The 27,206-nt window shown below is 18.7% G+C and overlaps 3 protein-coding genes and 2 pseudogenes across 5 annotated transcripts; 1 reads left to right on the forward strand and 4 right to left on the reverse strand.

Moving 5' to 3' along the window:
- Positions 1-2,453: 2,453 nt before the first annotated feature.
- On the reverse strand, positions 2,454-3,291 carry PmUG01_00077500 (Plasmodium exported protein, unknown function; the record flags this gene model as incomplete). Its single annotated transcript, XM_029006533.1, has 2 exons — positions 2,454-3,074; positions 3,205-3,291. 2 exons carry the CDS (start codon positions 3,289-3,291, stop codon positions 2,454-2,456), a joined length of 708 nt encoding a protein of 235 aa, XP_028859256.1.
- A 4,909-nt stretch (positions 3,292-8,200) lies between these two features.
- PmUG01_00077600 lies at positions 8,201-8,917 on the reverse strand (annotated as a pseudogene). Its single transcript has 2 exons — positions 8,831-8,917; positions 8,201-8,701 (listed from the first exon to the last, which is right to left on the reverse strand). Coding segments are annotated over exons 1-2 (588 nt in total).
- A 5,251-nt stretch (positions 8,918-14,168) lies between these two features.
- On the reverse strand, positions 14,169-15,150 carry PmUG01_00077700 (fam-l protein; the record flags this gene model as incomplete). Its single annotated transcript, XM_029006544.1, has 2 exons — positions 14,169-14,918; positions 15,052-15,150. 2 exons carry the CDS (start codon positions 15,148-15,150, stop codon positions 14,169-14,171), a joined length of 849 nt encoding a protein of 282 aa, XP_028859257.1.
- Positions 15,151-17,686: 2,536 nt separating this feature from the next.
- PmUG01_00077800 lies at positions 17,687-18,419 on the reverse strand (annotated as a pseudogene). The gene is given in 3 exon segments: positions 17,687-18,013; positions 18,028-18,306; positions 18,321-18,419. Coding segments are annotated over 3 exon segments (705 nt in total).
- A 6,144-nt stretch (positions 18,420-24,563) lies between these two features.
- Positions 24,564-27,063, forward strand: PmUG01_00077900 (STP1 protein; the record flags this gene model as incomplete). Its single annotated transcript, XM_029006555.1, has 3 exons — positions 24,564-24,584; positions 24,713-25,678; positions 25,951-27,063. 3 exons carry the CDS (start codon positions 24,564-24,566, stop codon positions 27,061-27,063), a joined length of 2,100 nt encoding a protein of 699 aa, XP_028859258.1.
- Positions 27,064-27,206: the final 143 nt, after the last annotated feature.

Consider the following 27,206-nt stretch of genomic DNA (forward strand, 5'->3'; position numbering starts at 1 on the left):
AAAAATTAAAATAAAAAAAATTAATGTTTTTAAAAAGATAGTAAAATAATTATTAAAGCTAAAATATTTTTTTTCATTACTAAATCATGTATAAAAGAAATTAACATAACTATAATTCATTCTATTATATAATATGTACATATTGTAATATTAATAAGGACACAACTATATCATCTTTTATAAGCTTTTATGAATTCAAAAACATACATTTTAAATAAATAAACAAAAATTTTTATATAAAAATTGGTAAAAGTAGTAGCTTGTAATATGTATATTAAGAAACAGATTAAAAAACATATAAATTCCATTTTATACGATGCGTTTGTGTTAATTTTTTCAACATCTCAATCATTCTATTTTATCTACATTTTTTTTAAACTCTTTTTCCTTTTGTCATTTATTTAATAGAAATATTTATTGACTTATTTGTTTAATTTCGTCAAGAATAAACATACATACCCTTTTTGTCACCAATATATTTTATCATAAATATATAAGTATATTTTTATAAAATAAAAATAAGTCAAAAATATTTATATATTATAATAAAGTGATAAATATAAGAATCTTTTTATTCAATGCAGCAATCTAGTAATAGGCAAAAATTATAATCCTGCACAAAAATTTTTTACTACCAATTAAATCATACAAAAAATTTTCAATAGCTCATAGAAATATACTGTACCCTAACCTTGAAATATATAATTTATTCTTGATGTTACGTATAAAACATAAATGTGTAACATTACTAAATATATATATTAATATTTTTTGAATTTTACTAGATATACTATCATGAATAATACATATTTATCTTGAATATATGCTTTATAATAATTTATTATACCTTTTCTAATAATTAATGTTATTATTATTATATAATTATAATTTATATATAGCGTTTTTTATTTTACTATATTGGTTAAAAACTATCAATAGTATACTACATATATTTTCACACAAAATTTTATTTTTATATTGTTTCACTAAATAACAGTTTTACATTGACACTTATATATCAGTATATTACTTCTTTTCAACTATACTATTACTACAGATAAGATCTCAATAACATACATTTTAATGAATCATGAAAATGATTGAAATTTCTATTTTCACTTAATGAACTTTTATAATAATATTTTACTTATTTTATCATGGCACTTTATTAATATTTATTTTTTTTAATTAATCTACGATGCCTAAAACTTATTTAACTCATACATATAATATATAGGTTTATGTATATATAAGTAATATAATATTAACAACAAAAACAAAAAGTTAAATTAATTAATGCCTCTATCACAAAATGTGTAAATCAATAATTATAAAGAACAAAACATAGAACAAACATAGATAAAATAACCAATTTTATTAATTGAATATTTATTCCTTATATATAAATATTAGTAAGGAAATTCATGCAAAAATAACTAAAAAAGAAATAAAATTGATATTTTGTGTTACATTAAATAGTGGAACCAAATATCACGAGAAATTGTAATGTATAATAATACATAAATATAATATTATTTTCAAATCATTAAGAGACTATATTGGAATAAATTTATTAATATAAATGAAAATCTTTTTCATATTTCATCGTCTACTATTTAAAATATCATTAATGTTTTGTAACCTTTTGAGACTTACCAAAAAATTTTATTATGTATTAAGCAAATTATTTTATAAAAATAAAAAGATAAAAAAAAAATATAAATAAAAATCATTTATCATATATATTATCTCATATTATATATATGATCTAATTATGTTTCTTTGGTTTTCTTTTTTTAAATTTAATCATAGCTCTTATAAAACAAATTTATCCTTAATAAAAAAAAAATTCATTGCAATAAGATTTATTTGTCTCATATTTCATTTATTATTCATATACAAGCAAACAAAAAAAAACAGAAAAACATATACAACAAAGAAATTACATTCATATACTTCGTTTCCCCATACGAAATACATGACACGCTTACTCTTAATAAAAAAAAAAAACTCACATTTTTTAGTTGCATCATAATATAGTAATTTAATATAAAATAATATAAAAGAGTCAAGACTGTTTTTTTTTTTTTGCAATGACATATAAATTTGCAATCTATATCAGCAAAACCATATAATCTGTTCTTTTTTATATTTATATCAAGTTACATATATTTTTCAAAAAAATCTTGTTATATGTAGAATTAATTATATAAAGGACTATATTGTGGTAAAATTAAAACGTATATCAAAATAAAATATGAATAACATTAAAATATTCAAATTTATAACCAAATTAAAAGTGTACCTTATTACCCTTGAGGATCAAAAAACTCCAAAATCTGCATGCCTATTTATAATATCATTGAAATTATAGGTTTGTTTGTTATTTCAGTATATCAATTAGAAAATTATATATTATAATCCCTATGAAATACTATTTCACATAAAGAAGTTTATTCGGTATAATTCATTTTACATTTTAAATGTAATAATTTTTTATATTTTTCTGTTTCTCTTAAGTTGTAAAAAAACCTTACTAAAATTATAAACCATAATATATGTAATGGTATAAGCATTTTCATAATGTATACTACAGTTTTTTCGCTATTCATAAGATAATAAAATAATAGAACATGTAATACTCCAACTACTAAATGGAAGATATATAAAGCAAAAATTGCTTTATTTTTTCTTTGTATAAATTTTTTTATAAAACAAAAATCAGCATTTTTACTATATTCAATTACATTTTTATAATATATTTTGTCTAACATTTTCTTCCTATTATAGGTATTAACCTTATTATATTCAGAAGATTTACTTTTCTCTGTTTGTTTATAGTCTCCTAAACTATTTGATGTACACACTTTTGGCAATTTATTTTTTCCTTTGGATATTGTTCCATTCCTGCATATATGTTTCTTTTCGTAATCTCCATTATTTAGAATATCTTCTTTTGTCCATACGATATTTGAACACTTTTCCTTTTTATACTCTGCTAATAAGCGATTATTTCTTGTATATAATTTTTCATCAATAACGTCCTTCTCATCCAAATATTCACAAAAGTTACACTAAAATAACAAAAGAAATATCCACGATTTAAAAAAAGTAAAAAAACCCATGCTATTAAGAAATATTATTAGAAATAAAAAAAACACAAAAATGAATAATAGAAGTAACATTAACTAAAATATATTATACCACTTCGCTATTAAAACGATATATCCATATTAAAAAGATAATTACCACAATTTTAATAAAAAAAAATAGCTTAAATTTCTTTTCCATAATGTATATTTTTAATATTGTATTATGTTTTGTTAATAAAAAATTATTGATAATAAATATTCTTTCGTTGACAAGGGTTACTATATTTTGTTTTCATAGAAAATTAATATGCATATAAAATGTATATTACATTTTACAATATAGAAAATGTAAGAGATATCTAAATTTTTATTATCATATTTTTGCTTTAATAATAATTATAAAAAATTAACATTAATTTAATAACATAATTTTAATGTATTAATAATTATATAAAATACTTAATTATATTACTTAGTGTAGTAAAATAACTAAAAAATTATTATATTAATCCTTTTCAAAATAAAAACAAAAATAATAATTCCTTGATACTTTAAGACGTTCATTTTATATAAAATATATAATGTATAAAATGTAGATAATACAATGTTCCGTATATTAAGAGAATAAAGACTAGTTTTAATTATATTTCCTTACTAATAATTACTTCTTGATAAGCATTATATTTTGGAACAAATAATTATGATTTTTAAAAAATATTAATTATCATAACAAAATTATTATAATAAAAATGAACTAAAATAAAGCTAATTTTACAAATATTGTATAATTTTAATTTTAAAAATCCTAAATTTTATGGTTTATTTTATATTTAAAAAATCAAAATTATATGATCCTCAAGTACTAAAAAAATATCAATTTTCAAATCAAATAAAAAGAATAGAGTTCTTATATTTGTATCATAAATTTTATAAATTATAATTTATAACTAATTTTAATTTATTCCATTACTTCTAAATGAAAATTTTTAAAATTTTCCTCTTTATGTAATCTTTTTTTTTAATAAAATATATACTTTCAAAAGAAATATTAATAAAATTTAAAGAAAAAAAAAAAAAAAAAATGAAGATTAAAATTAAAATTGGTGTAAAAATCGTGTATACAAAAAATAATGTTATTGATATTTCTAACAAAATATATTTACCATATGAATATTATATACGCTGTATTAAATTTATACAATAAATAAAAGAATAACAAAGTAATTTTGTAAAATGTATGATTTCGTAATTTTACTGCTAATAATATTTTTACAAATAAATAATTTTTAGTTAATTCATTTACAAATACATTATATTAAAAATAGTCTTTAGACATAAATTAATGAATATTCAAATATATATTGATGAAAATATTTTTAACATCAAAATAATATTCTATTAATACATTTATTTTCTTATATATTATAACAGAAAAAAAAATTATAAATTACAAGATGTTATGTAATTAATAAAATAATATTAATCATATAATATAAAACTTCATTGTTTTCTCTTAAATATTGCTCTTCTAAGGAAGAGCTTAAGAAATTAACGAAAAAACAAAATATACGTAAAAAAATTAAAATTTTTTTATTTATATTGTTTTAAGTTAAATTCATTGTCAGACTGATTTTTGTGAAATATCTTATTTAGATTCTTTTAGGTTTTCATATATGTGGGGTATGTCACATTTTCTCGAAGTTAATATTTTAATATATATTATAAGGTAACATATTTAAAATTTTATAATAATACATACATAAAATTATTAAATAAATTATGAAAAATAAGTGCATAAATTATAAAATCGTGGAAAACTTTTGCTCATAAATATAGCTTTTTCCTTTTAGTAACATTCGTTGTTTGTAAACATTTTTTGATACTTATTTTTAAATAATAATTATTCATTTGAATAAATTGTTCATATTTTTTCTAAATTAAGAAATAATACACAAATAATTTAAATTCCTACTAAAATATTTATATCTGTTCTTGTTAATTTTATATACTATTAAACAATTACGATCGTATTTATATATATATAACACAATAATATGTATATGCTTTTCCCATTATATCTTCTTTATATTTAAGAAAAAATATTATTACATAATAATGAAACAAGCTAAATATGAAATAATAATAAATTTCAATTTTCCGAAAAAATATTTTCATTTATATACTAGCTATACAATATTATATATACAAAATATTAATTTAAATATTGAATTCTTATGTAAGGTAATACATCTTATGTTTTCTATATAATTTATATATATGGATACCCAACTTTTTCCCAATCTACTATAAAACAAATATTTTAAATTATTTCTTTTTTTATAATTTAACATATATATTATATTTTTTACAATTTCTAAAATATCCTCTTAATTCATTTAACACATAATGTACTCTTATCTATGCTGTAAAATGTTACCATTTATACAATAGTCATATAAATAATTATATCATGAAAAATGATAATAAATTTTGTACTCAAATACAAGACATTAAAAATGAATATGATCCTTATAAAAAACATATGATTAAGTTCTAAAATATACTCTTCTTAAACTTTGTTAATTACGAGTGTGAGGTTCCTTAATATAAATAAATCTAAGTTCCCGTAAAATCTTCATTAGTGGATGAAAACCACAAAAAAAAGAACTTTTATTACTGGAGATTAATTTATCTATTAATTTCCAGTAATCATATATACAAATATTACAGAATTTTTCATAATTTTTCTTTTGCTAACATTATAAATTATCCCAATTAAAAATGTGAATGTTCCTCTAAAATCTCCTTAATTTACTGCGACATAAAGTTACTGTTGTAGCTATGTTATATCTACGAATATGTAATTGTTTTAAAATAATATTATTTTATTTGGATGTTTCTGCCATATTTAATAAGAAAAAAAAGTAAAGATTACAATTTTTCATGGTGAAAAAAATGAACAAATATTAGTGAGAGCTTCTAAAATTGAACAGTTATATTCTTGAGACAGCAGATAATATATAAAATTATAATTCATAAATTTTCTATAATAGATATATTTGTTCATCTAAAATATATTCTTGAACAAATTAATTGAAGTGTATGTTAAAAAAATACCCCTAAAAATATGTTAGAATAAATTTTTTCAATTATAATAATCCGAACAAAATGTTATGCAAATGAGTATGATTCTAAGAAAACTATAAAAAGAGCACATAATAGACAATGGAAAAGAATATTAAGAAACTAGAAAAAAAAAAAAAAATTGATAAATAAAGAATAATTATTTCATTGAACTTTATTATGAAGATATAGAAAAAGTATAAAAATATACTCATATTAAGTACATAACCAATATTAATATCATTACTCATCATTAACCTAGTAATTGTATATAACCTTTATTGTGAGAAATTTATCCATAGAATATATAAGAAAAATTCAATAAATAAATGCGTATAACACAGTCAATATTTATAATGGAAAATAAAACTTTCATTGTGTTGTCTAAAAACTGGCAATAATATCTTATATATCAGTATATAATTAATACATATAAAATAATTTTTATGCTACGATAATTATATCGACGCATATACCATACAATGTTCAATTAAATTTTGAAAATTCTGTTCTAGAACTATAGAATTTGTTATCAGATATATTATATATAGAACTTTATTAAATAATCTAATGGAATAAATAACATTATATAAAATATAACAGATATATACATTTTATATTAAGGAATTTAGATGAATATGATTTATTATTTTATTTGTAATAATATATATAAATATAAGTTTCTTGTATATCACGATGATACTCTATATTTATATATATAACTAAAAATATATAACTAAAATAAAAATAGGTTTATCATCAAAATAAATTTGTTAATTTTGTTTTGAATACATATTATCCTCTAAGGATAGGCTCAGTTTCATAATATATAGATAACTGTGAACATTATTATGAAATTACATGAACTATAAATTTTAGTACATAGGTGTCATTCGTAATATTATAAACCGCACTTTTTACGTTGTACGCTTACACATATTAGATAAAAAAAAATTGCAACTTGTAATTAAAGCTGTTTTTATTTAAATGTAATTAATTTTGAGTATATTTCTGATTTTTCTTTTTTTCTAACATTGTCATTATATATATAACATTATTAGTTTATGCCATATTAACATTATTCATATTTAACACATCATCTATCTTAATATTAAATGTTATATTTAAAATAAATAAATAATAAAAACCATATATATTATTTTAAATTACTCATATTAGCTAATTTATTTTCACTGATTTCCTTTTTTCAAATTTATTCTTAGCTGTTAAAAAAAGAATTTATATTTTAAACAGAAATAAATGTATTATCATAACAATAATATTATATATAATTCAATTTTTATGTATATTTAAACAAATCCATAACAAAAAAATTAATAATATAACAATATAACCACATTCGTTCACTTCGCTTCTTTATATGAAGAACAGGATATATTTGTTCGTTATTTAAAATATGTAATATATTTTTTTAATTATGTCAACAAATAATCATCTAAAAAAAAAATACTTTAAAAGCAAGAACAATCTGTACAGATACAAATATAAATTAACACAAAATTTTAACAAATTTTTATGAATCGTTCTTTAGAATATTAATATTAACGCAATAAAATATATATTTTATGAAAATTGGGTAATATATACATATATTTATATTAACCATAGTATTGTGTTAATTTGATGCACAATAATAAAATAAAAATTGAAAATATCAAAGCATTCAAATTCGCAAAATTTTAAATATTTATATTTTTAATTTTACAAACCAAAAAAATCCACACAAATGCAACTGGATATATGAAACCTAAACAAACATATAACTGTTTTTTATATGTTTGTATCAGTATATAATTTACATATATAAACTGTTAAAAAAACACTACCTATTAAGAATATAAAGATATTTCCTCCAAATATTTAACGTATTATACATTATGACTTCTTATGTTTTTTAATTTTTTTGAAGATGTAAGCAATCAATAATGAAAATAAAAAACTTAATATTAAAATAATTACTATAGTTACCGGTATAAAATTAATGGTGATTTTACTGAATTATACATATACATTGATATATAAAGAATCAAAAAAATTACTGATCCAACTAATGAAAAAATCCCAGGAAAAAAAGAAAACATTTTATATTTATCTTCTGCCTTCTTTCTTAAATACTTTTTATTAGCATTCGTAACACCCCTAATATTATTTAGAGAATTTTTATTATATATCTTTATTTCTTTAGAATAAGAATCTCCTTTAGTGCATATAGAAGATGTATTTCTTCTTCCTTGTTCACAGCCTTTGATATTATTTAATGAAGATTCGTTTGTTTTTTTATTTTAACTTTTGGTTAATTTATCATTAAAAGAGTCTTTCTCTTCATATATTCCAATGCTTGGAATACTACAATTTAATATTTTATTTAAACTATTTTCTTGTACATGTTTTCCTAGTAATCGATAAGTTCTTGTAACTAATATTTTACTGATGATGTACTCAAGTACGTAATTGTTAGGCATATGCTATAAAGATAAAGTAAATATTTATTATTTAAATGAAAAAATATTCTCATATTAATACATAGTACTATAAAAAAATAAAAAAACGAAAAATATTAATAAAAAAAACATATTTATATAGCGTTCTTATACCATATCATTGTAAAAATGACAAATCCAATTTAAAAGGATAAACATACAAAATTTACTAAAAAATATTAATTTAATTTTTTGTTCCATTATATGGATCTTTAATATTGCAATATATATTAAAATAAGAAAAAATTAAACTTATTCTAATAGTACATATTCCTAATTATAAGGAACACAATATTTACTAAAAAAAAATTTTTTTCATTATTTTTTTGCGAGAACTTAATAATATACATAGAACTATAAAGTTTATTACAACAAACAAAAAACAAATAACTTCACAAATATATTATAATATTTTTATCATATGGTTATTTATAAAATAATTCTATTAAATTAATATAATTTCATCTTATATTTACAAATATTTAAATATTTGAATTAATTAATTAAAAGAATTGCGATTAAATAAATTTCTTATTAAATCCTTTATTAATTAAATATAATATATAATGTATTAATATTTTGAAATATTGAAATTACAACATAGTATTCAAAAAATATCGATAAAGCATTGTCCTACATATCAAGAGAATACTTAATAAGTTTAATTAAGGTTTCTTACTATTGCTTTGTCTTATATATATATTATATTTTTTAAAAACTAATTAATATTGTTAAACAATTTTAATTATTATAATAATATAATAGTAGTAATCATGAATGAAAAGGGAAATAATTTGTATTACTCTTTTGTAATATAATAATTATAGTTCTTTATTCTTACTATTTAGACAAAACTATTCTTTTATATACAAAAAAATATATAAAAAGTCCAGTATATAACATATTATAAGATCTGAGAAAAAAAGAAATTTAAAATATAAAACAAAGATTTTTTTACTTTTGCATCAGGATTTTTAAAAAAATTTAATTTTTATGTTTTATTTGTACCAATATTTTTAAATGAAAAAATTTATAATTTATCAGCTTAATTATTATATTTTTATTTTTAATTAAATACGTATATTTATTAGAAATATGAATATAATAAAAAAAAAGAGAAGAAAATATTATACAAAAATTAGCATTATTATATTTTTATTATTTAAAATTGAATATATAATTATCTTGATCTTTAAAAGTATTATGTAATATAGTATTTACTACCTGTTCCCATTTTTTTAATTTCTAATACTTCCACAATTAAAATTTTTCGTTTAAAATATTTTAAAACAAATTTTAAAAAATTTATAACAATCTATATATAAATTACATCCTAAATAAAATAGAATCTTACAAAATATATACTTATACAAAGTTTTCATAATTTTTAGGAACATTCGTTTTAAGCATTTTCTGTAACTTTTATTTTCATTTATTATATGTGTATTTGTATATGTTAGTAATTTTTTTTGCAAAATTAAAGCATATTTAGTAATGTGTTTAAATTATCTATATATTTTTTTCCTTTTTCTTATTAAAAAGTATATACAAGGTGAATTATTCTTATATATATTATAAATTATATATATATATATATAGTATTATTTAATATCAATTATTTTTCGAATTCACCTGTATTCATTATAATTTTAATTCTTTTATTCTTCTAAATTTACCATTTACACATTAAAGTACCATTCATAGATGATATATGCAATGTTATACTCTGTAGAGTAAATGGTTTCCGTTTCTTCAATATTTATATTTAAGAGAAAAAAATATATATTTTTACAATTATTATTGAAATTAAATTACTCCCTGCAGAATCATTAGTGATTATTTAACATTTCATTATAAAAATGTTACAATATTTCATTTGTTCTATTAGAAATTAAAATGTAATATACTTCAGTAGTAGTGCATATTTTAATTAATATACCAAGCTAATAAAATTTCTTGGTTTTATTTATATATTTTCTATACTATTGTGATTTTCGGTTAAATCTGTCGCTTTATTGGAGTTTATTTATCCAAATGATTCAATATATCCTTTACTCTATACTACGATTTCACACTTTATATAACTTAACATTCATTTATATAATTTGTCACAAAAATTACTGTACCATTGTAATATTATCATTATAATGTATATACTGTCACTTCTGAATTGCTTATTTACTTAAACATTCATTATATTTATATATTACTTATGATCAATTTTTTTATATATTGTAGTTCTGCTTACATATATTGATTACATAATTTACATAATATGTGTACATTTTTAAATAATAATTTATATACATGTATAAGGTACATTGTATTTCTCATATATTTATGATGTTTTCTCTTGTACTAAAAATTATTTTTATTTATATACGTAGGTCTGTATACGTTAAAATATAACTTTTATAGAAAATCACACAGAAATAAACATATATACATATATATATAAAGTTCTCCATATATTTCGCTAAAAATATTTTTTATCTTTTTTTATCATTATAAGATCTAAAACAAAATTTCGTTTATAAATGTATCTATTTTAGTATTATTATAAATAAATTCGATTTTTTAATATAATCCAAAATTTTATTAATGATTAATGCTCCCAATTTTGTAACTCATCATATAAGATTGATATATATTTACAATTTTCCATTTAAAAAGGTAAATTCAAGTCTTTCCTTTAAATTTTTCAAAAGAACATTTTTTTATACTTCCACTGAGTTACATCTCTTTGCTTTAACTTTATTTTCATTTCATCATTTATTTCATTAAAATAATTTCTTTAACTTTTTATTTTTAAATTTACATTTTATATAAATTCTAACCTTGCTCATTTTCATTCTTATAACATTACCATAAATATTTAATAATAGTCTCCCACTTCAACATTTGTGATATTGATATTATCATACTCGAATTTGTTAAATTACTAAAATATTACTTTAGCGTATTTTTTATATAATTTTATTATAACATTAGAATTATTAATTAAATTGTTCGTAATTTTATTGTTGATTATAATATATTAAAAAGATATTATCTATTAGAAAAGACAAATAATAGAATATATATTTATGATGTAAATGTTGTAAAATAAATATGATTCCATTAATATAGTTCCCACTATATATGTTACATCTTAGATTTAATTAAAAATATTTTTTAGTAAAGACACAATAATTCAAAGGGTTCTTTGAATTACACTCAATTGCAAATACTTATTTATTTATACCTAGATAAATCCTTTTAATAGCTTGTATTAAATTGTATTATAGATTATATTATTCCATAAAAAATAGGCATATTCCATCCGAATATTTTTTAACGTTTCTTAAAAATTAATAAAATATTTATATAAGAACAGATAGTCTAAAATAAAGATAAAAATAGAAATATATTTTTGCAAATCTGTATTTCATTATTACTTTAAGTAATGAAACAAAAAACATAATAATTTTATATAATATATAAATAACAACAAGGTATAAATAAAGTTTATTAAATTTTTTTTTCATAAGTTCAAATAGATATGTAAGAATATCTTTAATTTTTTCATTGTTTCTAATTAAAGAAATATTATATAAAGGAAGATAGATAGGCTCAATTCCAAATAATTATTTTTGCTTAATACATTTTTAAATGTAAAAAAGTGTTATTTCTTGACATAATAGAATTATTTCATATATATATTACTTTCACAAAAGATACTGTGATAAAATACAATAATACTAAATATTAAAAAAAAAAAAAAATTAAGAATAAATATAACTAATTCTTTTATTAATATTCTTATTATAATTGTTTCACGTTCCCCAGACATAAGTGTTCTTATATTATACTATTTTTTTCTTTTAGATCTAAGTATGCTTTCATAAGGGAAAATATATGCATATATTGTTTAAATGTTTCAACAATACAGTTTAAATTGTATTCTTTTGTAATAAATAAAACATATATTAATGTTATATGGTAATTTTTATTTGAATTAGCAAAAAAACAAGTTTACAGATAAAAATGTTTCATGAAAATTACAAGCAAAAAATTTGCATGGCATAGATTATAGAAGGAACTTATTTAAGCCTTGTTAAAAAAATTAGAATAATTTTTTAAGTGTATCATAATAAAATTTATCTAACAAGCATAAACATACTTATTAATTTATAAATTACTATAAACAAAAAAGGATTCATTTGACCTTTATTTTACTTAATGATCATTATAAATATTAAATAATTAGTTATTGCAAATATAAACTCATATATTTATATATATTCTTAACATGATAGTAATACACTAATTAATATATTTATAGGCAACCGTAAAGACTAGCACATATATGAAGAAATATCTACACGTTTTTATATTACTGTGAAAAATATATATTTATTTTCACTTCCACTCATAATTTAACCTTTAATATATATATATATATATATATTTAAAATTTTATCAATATTATAAAGAAAAATAAATAATTATAACATAAATATATTAATATATTATTATATTTAATCTATTAAATTAATAATTTAATAATATAAAATGTTTAATAGTTTATTTATTTATAATATTTCAATAGCGTACATATTTAATATATTTTGGCAAAATATAATTAACACTAAATTACTCATAATAATTAAGTAATATATAATTTCGCGTATTCATGTAATTGTAAATATATATAATTTATGAGTTTCTAAACTATTATAAATAAACCATTTTTAATTAGGATCGTTTTTTTTTTTTTTTTATTTAAAACAATAAATTTATATCATGAAAAAAAAATTAAAATTCAATTTTTACAACAATGCGTCTGATAACTTATTTCATATAAAAAATATGTTATATAATAAATATTAAGTTTATCTTTTAGCAAAATATATATATATATATATATATATCAATACAGAAAAATATATTCTGTTTCTTACATTATAAAAAGAAAAAGACTCATTTGTTATTAAATTAAAACCAAATAATACAATATTTTAATAACCAAAAAAAAAATATATTCTAGACTAGAACAACATACATATAATAAAAATTAGCATTTTTTATTTAAAATATAAATTATAACACTTCATAAAAATTATATGAATAGTGTTGTTGTATAATCATTTAATATACAAGCGTATAGTTTTCACATAGCACTATTTATATGCAAAAAAATGCATATTAATACATAATATATACTTAGTAAAAAGTTATTCATTATAATACAAATAAAAAATTATTAAAATACTCACAATATAAAGAAAACTTAATATATATATATTTTTTTTTGCTGAAGTGTGTCTGAAAGATCATGTGGTGTAGAAACATTTATAAAAAAATAGGAATATATATATAAGATTAATATGTATATAATTAAAGATATTACAGTTATTTCTTCATATTAAAGACCTCCTCTCAAATTGAAATATATTCCTTATAACAAATTTTATGTTTTCCTAAATTTAATTTTTTCATATTTTTTAACTTTTTTATGGTAATAAATAATTCTTGATATAATAGTAATACCCAGTGTAAAGAAGAGTACACAATATATTAGAAAATCAAAAAATGGTGTTATATGTAAATCTACACTTTCCCCATTATCCTTAGATACTGTATAAATGAAAAAAGAACCTACATTATCCTTTAAATAATTGTGAAAATCACAAAGTTGTGACGAACTTAATAACAAACGTAATAATTTATACAACCCTCTTGTAAGACCACAATTACAAGAAAAATCTAACATAAGAGATAAGGACAACAACAAAAATAATATTAAAGGTAAAGCAAGTCGAAACCCGAATTTTCTACGCATTATTTTTTTGTAAACCTTATAACTAATATTCCTGTTATTTTTAAGAAAATCTATATAATCAAGTTCTTTAAATACTTTTTTTTCTACAAGGGAATATTTTTTTGTTACAAATATCCAAGATTTATTTTTCCCATGGCGTTTATGACTTTTCTCATTATTTAATGTGCTTTTATTTGATTCACTCACTTTTCCATTTACCCCTTTTTCATAATTACATATATCTTCTTTATTGTTCAATCCAATATATGGTAACTCTACTTTAGTACCTACAACACTTGACTCCTTATTATTCTTATATTTTGTTAGTACTGGATGAATTCTCGTATTTAATTCTCCACCAAATATATAACTCCCCTTCAAATATTTATTAAGCTTACTCTGAAAAAACAAAGTAAATATTTGTTATTAAAAGAATAAATAAATTAATTCATTCTAACATTTAATTTTAGTAAAAATAAAAAACGAAAAATATTAATGATTCAAATATCTTTATGTTATGTTTAAATATTACATCATTGTAAGTATGACACGTCCCCAATGGTAGGACAAAGGCAAAAATTTTAATAAAAAAGATTAAGTTAATTTTATACTTCATCATATACATTTTCATTATTGTAAGTTATTTAATAAGCATAAAATTAATAATAACACAATATAATCTTAATGATAAAAATAAACAAAATTTATGTAATTTTCTTTTTTTGTTTATTTTGTAATTTCATAATAAAATGTAACTACAATAATTTTTACAATAGAGACAAAGAAAAAAAATTTAAATATATACTTAAAATATTTATTTTAATTTTATTTTTTAAAAAACTGCTGCTTATTGAAATAAAAAATATGAACTATTTTATAAATATTCAAACTATATAATTTATTGTAGTAGAATGTTATATAATTCTTGTACTAGTTCTTATAAAAAAAAAAATAATAAAATATATATATTATTTCTTAACATTTTGAAATATACATATTGTAAAGAATATAGAGAATATAGATAATTTTTTTTTCTAAATAATAGAAGAATAATAACGAAATTTAAAGATATATATTTAATAATAATTATAATTTCATAAAAATTATAGGGAAAACAATATACTGTTAATGAAATATCGATTAATTTAACGATAGTATAATAATCACATTATATGAGGAAAAAAATATATAGTATAATTTAATGAGCTATATTACCTATATTATTTCATTAGTTACTACAAGAACATAATCGATTTTTTATGTTTTATAACATATTTAAAAAATCATATTAACAATCTATTACCTAATCTATTTATAAATATTTCTTTAAAGGTATAAAAAGAATGATTTTTTTATTTTTCTATAATTTTTTTTGAAAATAATAATTATTATTTAAGATTTGTTTAAGCCGTAATGTCTAAATGAAATGTTTTAAAATTTCTTCACATATACTGTTTTTTTAATTATGTATAAGTATATATAAAAATATATTAGAAAAGTAGATATACGGTATAAAACGTAAAAAAGTGTACATTATGTGTAAATCTACAAGCATAGTAATAATTTAGGTTCAAATATATATATACATATATATATATATATAGTTTTTCCAAGAAAAAAAAAAAAATATTTTTTGTTTATTTATTTTAACATGAAAATTTTATTAATTTTAAAAAAATAAATTAATTCACAATTGCATATGTACAATAATAGGATCCAAAATATATGAATAATGTTATTTGCGCAAACAGAATAGTAATACATAAATTAATAATATATTACAAAAAGTTTCCACTAAAAATTAAAAAACACAATAAAATACTGAATTTTTCATAGATAAAACTTGAGTACTATACTTTGAACACTAAGTCTATAACCTAAACTTGTATGTATGAATTATATATAAAAAAACACTAACTCTTTTTTCTATTATTTTATTTAAACTATTATCATTATTAATTTGAGGAAGTTACCACTTGTTAATATTATCTACATATTTTTTATAAGTACTTAAAACTATGTTATGTCAGTACCTAATATATTTATAGATATAAAAAATTTAATATGTAATTAAATAAATACATAAAAATTATTACATTATTTTAGAATATATATATTTATTTTAATAAATCTTAAAAGTAATTTAGATATTTACAGATAAAATATATTCTTTTATAAATTTACTATTATAAAAAGTAAGAGCAAATATTTTTTACATATTATACCTTAATATGTTATTAAATATAATTCTTTAATATAATCCTTGAATGATATAAATAAAGAAAAAAACTATTATATTATTAATTATTCATTAATTTCAATTTATTATGTATTTAATTAATGTTTGTAAAGTTGAATGAACCCTAAAATTATGAACAGTAATGATATAATAATTAATTATAACTGTTCTTATAATTTTAATGAAGGAGAATTTCTAAATTATAAAGTAACTGTAAATAAGTTATTATTAAGATACAAACTACTTTATTATATATCTATTATTTCACATTTATACTATGCAAGAAAATATAAAATTTTTTTTAAAATGATTTTTATAATTAATATATTTTGTGCCATATTTCACGTAGAACGTATTAGATAGAATATATGTTAAGATATTTTTCCATAGAAAAAAAAAATATATATGCGTACTTATGAAAAATAAAATATTAACCTACATTCATTGAATGTAAATAAAGACGCTATTATTGTTAAATTATAAATAACTCATTTTCTTAATAAATTGAATAAATAATCATTGTACAATAGATCGAAATAAAAATGAGAAAGCAAATATGTTTATGCAAATAATGAGTGACATGCTTCAAGAACATTATGTGGATTATGACGTTATATATTAATATTAATGTATATACATAAATATTTAATAAAATATATTTTAATTCGTACATTAGTATACATAGCAAAATTATTCAACTAATCTAAAGTCGTTCTTTAAACAAAATAATTGAAAAATATTAAAGCATGAAAAATTCAAATTATCAGAAAAACTATGTACATATATTTTTACTTTTTCCTAACAAAATTGTCAGTATATATAGATATATATATAAAATAAAAATGATTACTGTTATGCTTCTTAAATGTATCCTTAAGAATATTACTTTTTGTTAAGTACTTTTTTAGAGAAAGACGCATATAACATATTATTCATTTAATCGTTTTCTAAACATTATATTTTCATATATTGTAGCTTTTTTATAGTAATAAAATATCCCTAATACAAACATAACAACTAATATAAATAATGGAATGCAATATAGAAAAATAGGAAATACTAACATTTTCGTTGAGGCACCGCATTCACTCAAATATAACCAATGAAATATTTTTCATGTTACATTATAACTACTCGAATCGGTATCAAATATTACAACTAACAACCTTAATACCTCCATCATACCCCCTTCTTAACCTCAAAGCCTAAATTATAAATCTAATACATGTATCACTAATACAAATAATAATAATAATATATGCAAACGGGTTGTAATCCATATTTTCTACTTTTTAATTTTCTGTAAAACTTATCATTAACTAACATCATTTTTTTTAAAAAATCTATATCATTATGTCCATTCATTATTTTTTTCTTATAATATGAATATGTTTTATGTTATATGGTGCATTTATGTTTCATAAGTCGCTTAATAATTTCCTCCTTAATTAATGAACTTTCATATAATTGCTTCTTTTTCTCTTTTTCCCCTTTTTTAATGATTCTAAATAATTTTACGCTATTATTTTTTATATTATATGGTAAATTTTTTTTTAAATTCCAGTATTTGAATAAATACCCTTTTTACAGATTCCTAATAGTCGAAAAATTTTTGTATCTAATTTTCTATGAAGAATATATTTCTCATCTAAACATTTTTTAAACCTCTAAAAAAACAAAAAAAAATGTGAATATTTTTTAAGTATAAAAATTTTCTCATTCTAGAAAAAATAACTAATAAAAGTATCAATAACAGGAATATCTTCGAGAAATATTATTATACCATGTAACTGTAAGAAATACAGATCCAACTTAAAAGTATAAAAAGGAAAGTTTTTATAAAAAAGATAAACTTAATCATTTGCTCTATATTGTAGGCTTTTAATATAGTGATATATTGAATAAATAAAAAATTAACATTAATTTACATAATTCCAACAATAAAAAAACATTTTTATATGTTTTTTAAATATTTTTTCATAAAAATTTAAACATATATAATACAGTATATTTCACTATATATACAAAAAAAAAAAAAAAATACTTAATTTTAGGTGCTATAAAATATTATAATTAATATATATAATAAATTAACTTGAAGCAAAATAATACAATTTCAATTCATAATATTTAATTTAATTACATATTAGTATAATTAAACATTTTGTTTTATAATTTTTACAATTTTTGGAAATTTTGATTAAATTTACAATATAGAATGTATAGAATATAGATATGTTCTGTTATTCTATGTATAAGTAGAATTATTGGTATTTTTTTTTTTTTCCCCATAAATTATTCAAATTTTATAAATATTATATTCCGGAAAATGTATTTATTAATGATAAATAAATATTAGTTATTACAACAATGAAACATAAGTATTAATAAATTAAAAAAATATATATCTATTGTAAAATTTTCCGAGTTTTACAAATTATTATGCAAACAATTTTTTATAAGAATTAATATATTTAATTAATTGAAGTAGTAAATTTATACATTCTCTATTAAATATTATATACTCTGAATGTAAATATAGAGTGAATTTTTTAATTTTTTTTTTATTGTTTTAGAAAATTATAATTTTAACACATTAACAATTTATACCTTTTTTTACTAATGAAAAATAACTATATTGATGAAATAAATTAAAAAATTTTATTTTTAGTTAATTATTTATATATAGAAGAATATATTAACCTATTAAAAAAAAAAAAAAGCTATTGAAGTTAAATATTTTGTGGAAATATTGTATACAGTTTCATTAATTTAAAAATATACCAAAAGAAATATATATATATATATAGATAATATATAGGGTATAAAGTGTGTATAACAAATAAGAAAGCATAACAATAAATGTTACTATTAGGAATGCTTTAGTAATTTTTATATTTATAATATTAGAAGGAATATATAATGTTTTATATATTCCATTAAAATTATATTATGCCTATAATATATGTTTACTCGTACATCAATATAAATTGACATATATATTAAAATAAACAATACCTTCCTTAAATAAACATTATGATGTTTTTATTTCCTTAACTTATATATTAATTTCATTATAACATTTATAAAGACACTTATTTATTTTGTTCTAGGTTTTCACGCATTAAGAATTTCTCACATTTTTTTTATTAGTTAACGCTTCCACATATAATGCTCGTTAATCAATTTTAAATTCTTATTATATCTTATGTATATATATTGAGAAATAAATTACAAAAAGTAAATGCTCTTTAGAGTCTTTCTAAACATTTACATATAAATAATCCTTTTCAGTTTAAGCAACAATTATTGTTCTTAAGCCTTTTTTGATATACTTTTTTAAACCATAAATTTCTATCCGTATAAATCATTTAATTCATATAAATTATGAAATCACACACAAATAATTTAATATACAGAAATATATATAATTTTTTCCTTATTAAGTTTATATATAATCCCACAGTATATATGTATATATATGTTATATTATTTTTTTAGCATATCTATTTTATATTTTATAAATAATATTATTAATATTTAATATATATAAATAAAACAATATTAATATAAAATAATATCATGTTTCAATTTCCAGAATATTGTATAATATTTATAATACTTATATATTTTAATATCTACAAACTATAATACATTCTTTAAAATGTTCAAATTTTATAGAGTATAGCGTGTTATTTTTATGGTTTAAAGGACAATTAACCTAAATAGTTATATGCTTTTATTGCTCTACAAAGATATAGTATTTGAAAATTTTAATTTTTTTATATTTTTAATGCAAATTATTTGTTTTCTAAATGTACAAAACTTCAATACTTTATTTAATATATATAGTACTATTATCTATGGCGAAAAATGTTCCTTATTATATAATAACCTACATATGGATGTTCTTTACAATATTTCAATACTTTTTTTATGTAATTGTAAAACATTAAAAATTATTAAGGTAGTCATAAAAATGATAAATCTAAATTCGAAGAACAGCCAACTCAAAACATATTAATGAATACACAAACATATTGAAACTCAATGACATTTAATTTAAGCAAAACCCTCATTCGAAAGTTTACTGCCATGCCATGAAGCACCTTTTAATGCTACTCCATATGATTATATATCATTTTTTCCATTAAATATATGATCCTTCATTCTGATGTTTTTTAATTTTGTTTTATATAAAACTGTAAATTTTTCTGCTTAAAAATGTGAATAATATTCTCCTAATCTTTATTCCATTCAGGAAAAACATTACTGCTGTAATAATGTTACATTTACAAAAATATGATATTTTTTAATACTATTTTATACTATTTTAAAATTGCTGTCGTTTACAATAAAAATAGAATTTTGAATTTGAAACATCCAGATGAACTATATTACCAATTAACTAGTTTTGTTTCTGTAATAATCAGACATATTCAGGTCATATTAAGTATTATTTATCATAGAATATTGTAAAAAGTTCTAAATTATAAGTATTCAACAATAATAATTTTTCATATAGAAAATTAAGTACTGTACAGTTTAATAGATATATATTTTTAAAAAATACGAAAAAGAATATTAGAATTATTTTCGTTAATAATAATACTACAAATATAGTAATATATTAGTGATATTCTAATAGAACTATAAAAAATTCTTATATCAGTGCCACAGTGAACAAGTTAAACAATGCAAAATATAATATATTAAATTAAAAGTAAAGCATTTTATTCAACGTTATAAGTTACGTGGATAAATAGAAAATATAAAAAAGCAATAATTTTAATTTGACCTCCAATATACATATTTTTGTTTAGCTTTAATACAGTAAGAATATATTTTACTATTTAGAAGCATTTCATCCATATAAAGTATTAAAATAGATATGTAAATAAAAGGATATATTAATAATTGAAGTATCAAAACATGAACAGTAGATATAATATATAAGCAGAATTATCATTAAATTAACTAAAAATATGTAATAGTAAGAACATGACTCATATATAGGTTGCATTAATATATAAATTATAATTAATATGCTATTATATTTAAATTGTCAAAGGTGCAATAAATTATGAAGTTGACATTTTTTAATATAAGTATTATATCCAGACAATATGATATTAAAAGAATCATACATTGAACTATAAAACTAAACTAATAGAACTGAATGATACTAATTAAAACATAATAATAATAGCACACAGTTTACACTAACATAATGTAGATAAATAATATTCATTGAATTATCCGTATAATTCCATATAATAATAAGTTCCTTGTATATTATATTTCGATTTCAAATTTACATGTGTTACTAATAGAAAATAAATAAAATTAAAATATATTTATCCCAAAATAATTTATTTTTTTATACTTTTCATTTATAATAACCTTTAAAAATAGTTTCAGTATTAGTATATAAGAATAATTATATATTACAGAATGAAGTAAAATGAACTATAAATTTTAATAGACTAGTGCTTCTTATAATAATATATACCAAGAACAATATATTTCATTTTTATAAATAGTAAATGAAATAACTTATAACATATTATTTAAAGTTAATAAGGAACGTTAAATTATTTTACTTTTACGTATATATTCAGCTTCATCCCTTGCTATTATATGTATATATATGGTAATTCCTTTAGTGTATTTGATGTGAAAATTTTACCTATTGAATTCATCTTTTTTAATGTTAATTATTATATTTTAAATAAATAAATTAATTATATTTGTATGAAGAAATATTTATTAAATATTATGAATATTTTTTAATTTTTTATTATTTTAAATTAAATGTTTTGAAAAAACTACAGTAACATAAAATATATATGATCAAATTTTAAAACAAAATAATGAGAAATACAGCAACAACAACAAAAAAATAATTTATATATATATTGTAAAAAAATTATGAATTAGTTTTTCCAAAATACTTTCATATATTTCAGAAAATCTTATTTTCTTTTATTTTTCCACATAATCATGTACTATTACATGTTAATTATGTATTTTGTTTACCATATATGAAATATATTCAAATTTTGTATTTGAATATATAATACCTTAAAAAATGATAAATTATTTTTATTCTATTTCCTCATATATTGTTATTAATTAAAATATTTTTAAATGTAATGCGATAAAATTTAAGGTTTTAAAACAAAAAGGAAGCATAAAACAAAAAATATATATAAATCAAAAATTATATATATATGAAAATTTTATTTTTTTTATTAATTTTGTTTGACTTAACATAATTATAATAAATAAAACAATTATACAAAGTAAGTAGTTACAAAGAATTAATACCAATTAGTATATATATATTCTTTTTAATTTTCTAACCATTCTACATCCATTATGGATTTGTTTCAAATAAAGTATTAAAATTATAAATGATATATTTATATTATAACAGAACAAACTACGTTTTTCCATGTAGTTTTAATCATTTCTGAAATTCCATTTGTAAACTCAAATAATAAAAAGAATCATAAAATAATACATATGCTTTTTTATTTTGAATACTAAATAAATATTAATCAATTATATTAAAAATTTATTTACGTACAGTGGTCAATTTCAGTAAAAACCAAAAACATAAATTAAATGTTTTTGATATATATTTTATAACATATATATTAATAATTATATAAATATAATTATTATACTTCAATACCTTTTTATTATTTAACATAACATATTTTATATATTCATGTAATTATATTATTAAAGTTTTTTTGAATAAGTTTTTAATATATTTTGCTTATTTTTAAATATATACCACCATTGTTTTGGTATAAGTATATGTAATAATTTTTAATATTTATAATAAGTGTTCAAACTTATTTTCATTAATTAATATTCATAAATTTATATCTTATTGTTCAAAAAATTGTCCATATTCAATTATTCTTATCCCAAAGTGCTAAATGTAGTAAACTGCAGAACATATGTATGGATATTATATTATACTATTTTAATATTATGAAATGGAAAAATATATATTATAAATAATTAATTTTCAGGTAATATTTATATATAACATTAAGTATTATGGGTATAGTTTTGTTGACTGTACTTTACTGAACTATAGGAACCATTTAGTACAACTTATATATTACTGATTTTCATCTCTAGCACAACAAAATAAATATAAAAAGGTAGAAACAACATAATTAAAGCACTATATTGGTTAATATAAACAATAAATAGAAAAACAACACAATTAAAAAAAAGAATACCATCAGTACTATTAATGTTTTGGTACATAAATTATTTTTTTTTTGGAAAAAATGAAAAAAAAAAAATATTTACATTAATACATATAATAATATTTATATGTTCTGTATTAAAAAACTCAATAAATAAGAGACTACATATACTATAACGATAATTGTACACCATAAATTTAATATCATTTATTAATGTTACTTATATGTAATTTTTTATTATTAGCTATTTGGATTTTAATTTATATGGGGAATATAAATTTTATGTGTGAATATATATTTAACTCTAACATAATATTAAAATATTATTAATATATATCATATATTTTGTTTAACGTAAAAGATGATAACAATCATATAAAATAAATATTAATGTATTCAACTATTTTATTGTACAATTAGGTATTCTAATATAAATGATAATTATATAATTACTCTTTATTGATGTATATTAATTTAAAATTTTCTCGTAGATAAATATAAAGATATATATTTTTATTTTGCTTTCGTATTTTTATTTACAGCTCTTTAAAGTACTAATGTATATTCACAATGGAAAAGTGTTTACCCACGGTAATATTCACTGTTTTTTAATATTTTTAAATTTATGCATAAATTATTTATTTACCATAAAAATTGTGGTAATGCAATGAACATGAAAATATTTGCTTAAATATTCTTAATAATTCTTTTTAATTTAGTATTCTAGGGTTTATGGCACTACTGTTTTTAGGTATAATGTAGAACCACGTTTTAGAGAAGTTGTAAATCATATTAAGAATAGTATTAATGACATTATTGTTAAGAAAGATAAAGAACAATTAAAGAATAAATGCCTATATTTGGCTAGATATCTAATTGTCAATAATACTCCTCCACATTATTACATATCACAAAAAGAAATATGGGAAAAGGCATTAAATGTATGGTTAAGTCCTTATTATGAAAAGCTAGATAAACTAGGAGGATGCCCTTTGATTATGGACGAAAAACATTTAGAAATTTTAGAATTAAAATATGAAGTAGATGATTTCTGTAAAAAGAGAAATACCGATCTGACAGATATAAAACGGTTTAAGCAAAGACCTCAATGTGATGAGAGTTATTCAAGTAAATGTGAAGAATATAATATATGGATTAGTGAAAAGGAGAAACATTTTAATACAAAGAAGTACCTCATTGAAACATGTTACGATAGAAACCAAACAGAAAAAGATCCAAAAAAGTTTTGCAACATAATGGATCCTGAAACATTTAAAAAACAGCCTAATTGCACGCTTTCGCATTTAGTATTATCTGGTCAAGTCCCATCTAAAGAAAAAAATAAAGCTTCTTCAGAAGTAAGTGAAAGTAGAGCTGAAAGTGTATCTACAACTAAAAATGCACAACAAGTTGGACAAGATCTATCAGAATCTGAAGCTCAACCTCAAGTTCAAACTCAACCTCCACCCCAACATGAGGGGCTTAGTACTCCCGGAAGTGGCACTGAAGACGAACCTCAAACTCTATCCCCAGGAACGTCTCTATCTGAGGCTTCATATGGAAAATCAGAAAATAGTAATGCTCAAGGTGAACAATCTCTCGAAGATGAAGAATCAGGTCCTTATGGTTTGGTTTCTTTTCCTTCTGCAAGGTTAAATGTTGCTACAGATTTTCCTGCGGTTACTGTGCAGTCTAAAATTCTAAGTATAACTTATACTAATTAATTCTCTATTTTAGAAGTAATTACATTATATATACATTTAAAATACAATTATAGGTCAACCACCAAATCGAACTATTGTACGCATACCAACTATTTTAACAAGCCTTGTAACTATTATTATACTTTCTCTGTTTATTAAAGTAAAATAAATATATGAAAAACATTCGATTACTGTAATAATTTAATATATGAATCTATTATTTCTTTTTTTTATATTCTAGTACACTTTAAAAGGAATATTTAAAAAAAAAAAAAAAGATAAAAAGAAGACAAGCGAAATTTCTGAAAATACTAACATCTTTATATTCTTGCGCAAAAAACGAACTTGTAAAACATGATAAGATGGAATATCCATTATATGATGATGAAGAGATCACAAAAAAAATAAAAATACTTGAACATAACAAAAATAATAATATAAACGCATCAAAGCAAAACAAACGTAGATACAAAACTATCATAGAAGTACATATGCAAATACTCGAAGAATACAGAAATGAAGAATGGGAGTACATAAAAGGAGAATTTTTAGAAATATGCTTAGAATTGTTAACAAAAGGGGAACACAATACATACCCTTATTTGACTAATGACGAACTCATAATGGGAAATACAAAAAGTATTAATCAAAAAGAAAAACAAAAAATATTATGGAATAAATGGATAGAAAAACATCAAAATCTTGCTGACAAATTGAAAAAAGAACATTGGTTTAATAATTTAAAAATTGATTGGAAAAGAGAACTAGCTAACTTAAAAAAAAGAGAAGAATTAAAAAATGATCCTGATGAAATTCAAAATATTCCATTTTCACAAAGAGAAAAATATATATGGAGACAGTGGATATCGGAGAAGTGTATAATTATTAAGCAATATATTGAACAGGACTTATTTAACTATTTAACTGATGAACTCCAGATTATACCAGATGATTATGATAATGAAAAAATTAGAGATTCTTTGCCATTAATTAATATAGGTGAATTATCGAACAAAGAAGACTGCCAAGAATTATATAAATATATAAAAAAAAAATTATTAACAAAACTATGTATACTCGTTCTTATGTCAGTATTAGAAGAATGCAAAAAAGAGCAGGACATTGAAAAAAATGAATCACATTTGGATAATTACATAAATGAATTTAAGGAAAAAGAAAATTCAGATAGTAAAAAAGAATTTATAAAAAACTTAAGTGACTTTAACCGAAATTTTTTGGGAAATATGGAAAATACTGATTATACAACAGACGATAGCTTTAGGAAAAAGTTAGAAAATTGGATAATAGAAGATAATACAAATGCAAATTCTATGGGAAAGGAGAATACTGCAGACAAATACTACTGAATTATAAAAAAATACATTTTTAAAATTTATAATATACATTCTGAATATATAAGGATAATATTTTTGCGTAAGCATGTAATTTATATGATACTTATTTCATAAATTTTATTATTCACTAAGGGAACAATGAAAAAAATAATTTA

Source organism: Plasmodium malariae (assembly GCF_900090045.1).
Source record: "Plasmodium malariae genome assembly, contig: PmUG01_00_47, whole genome shotgun sequence".
NCBI classification, from domain to species: Eukaryota; Apicomplexa; class Aconoidasida; order Haemosporida; family Plasmodiidae; genus Plasmodium; species Plasmodium malariae.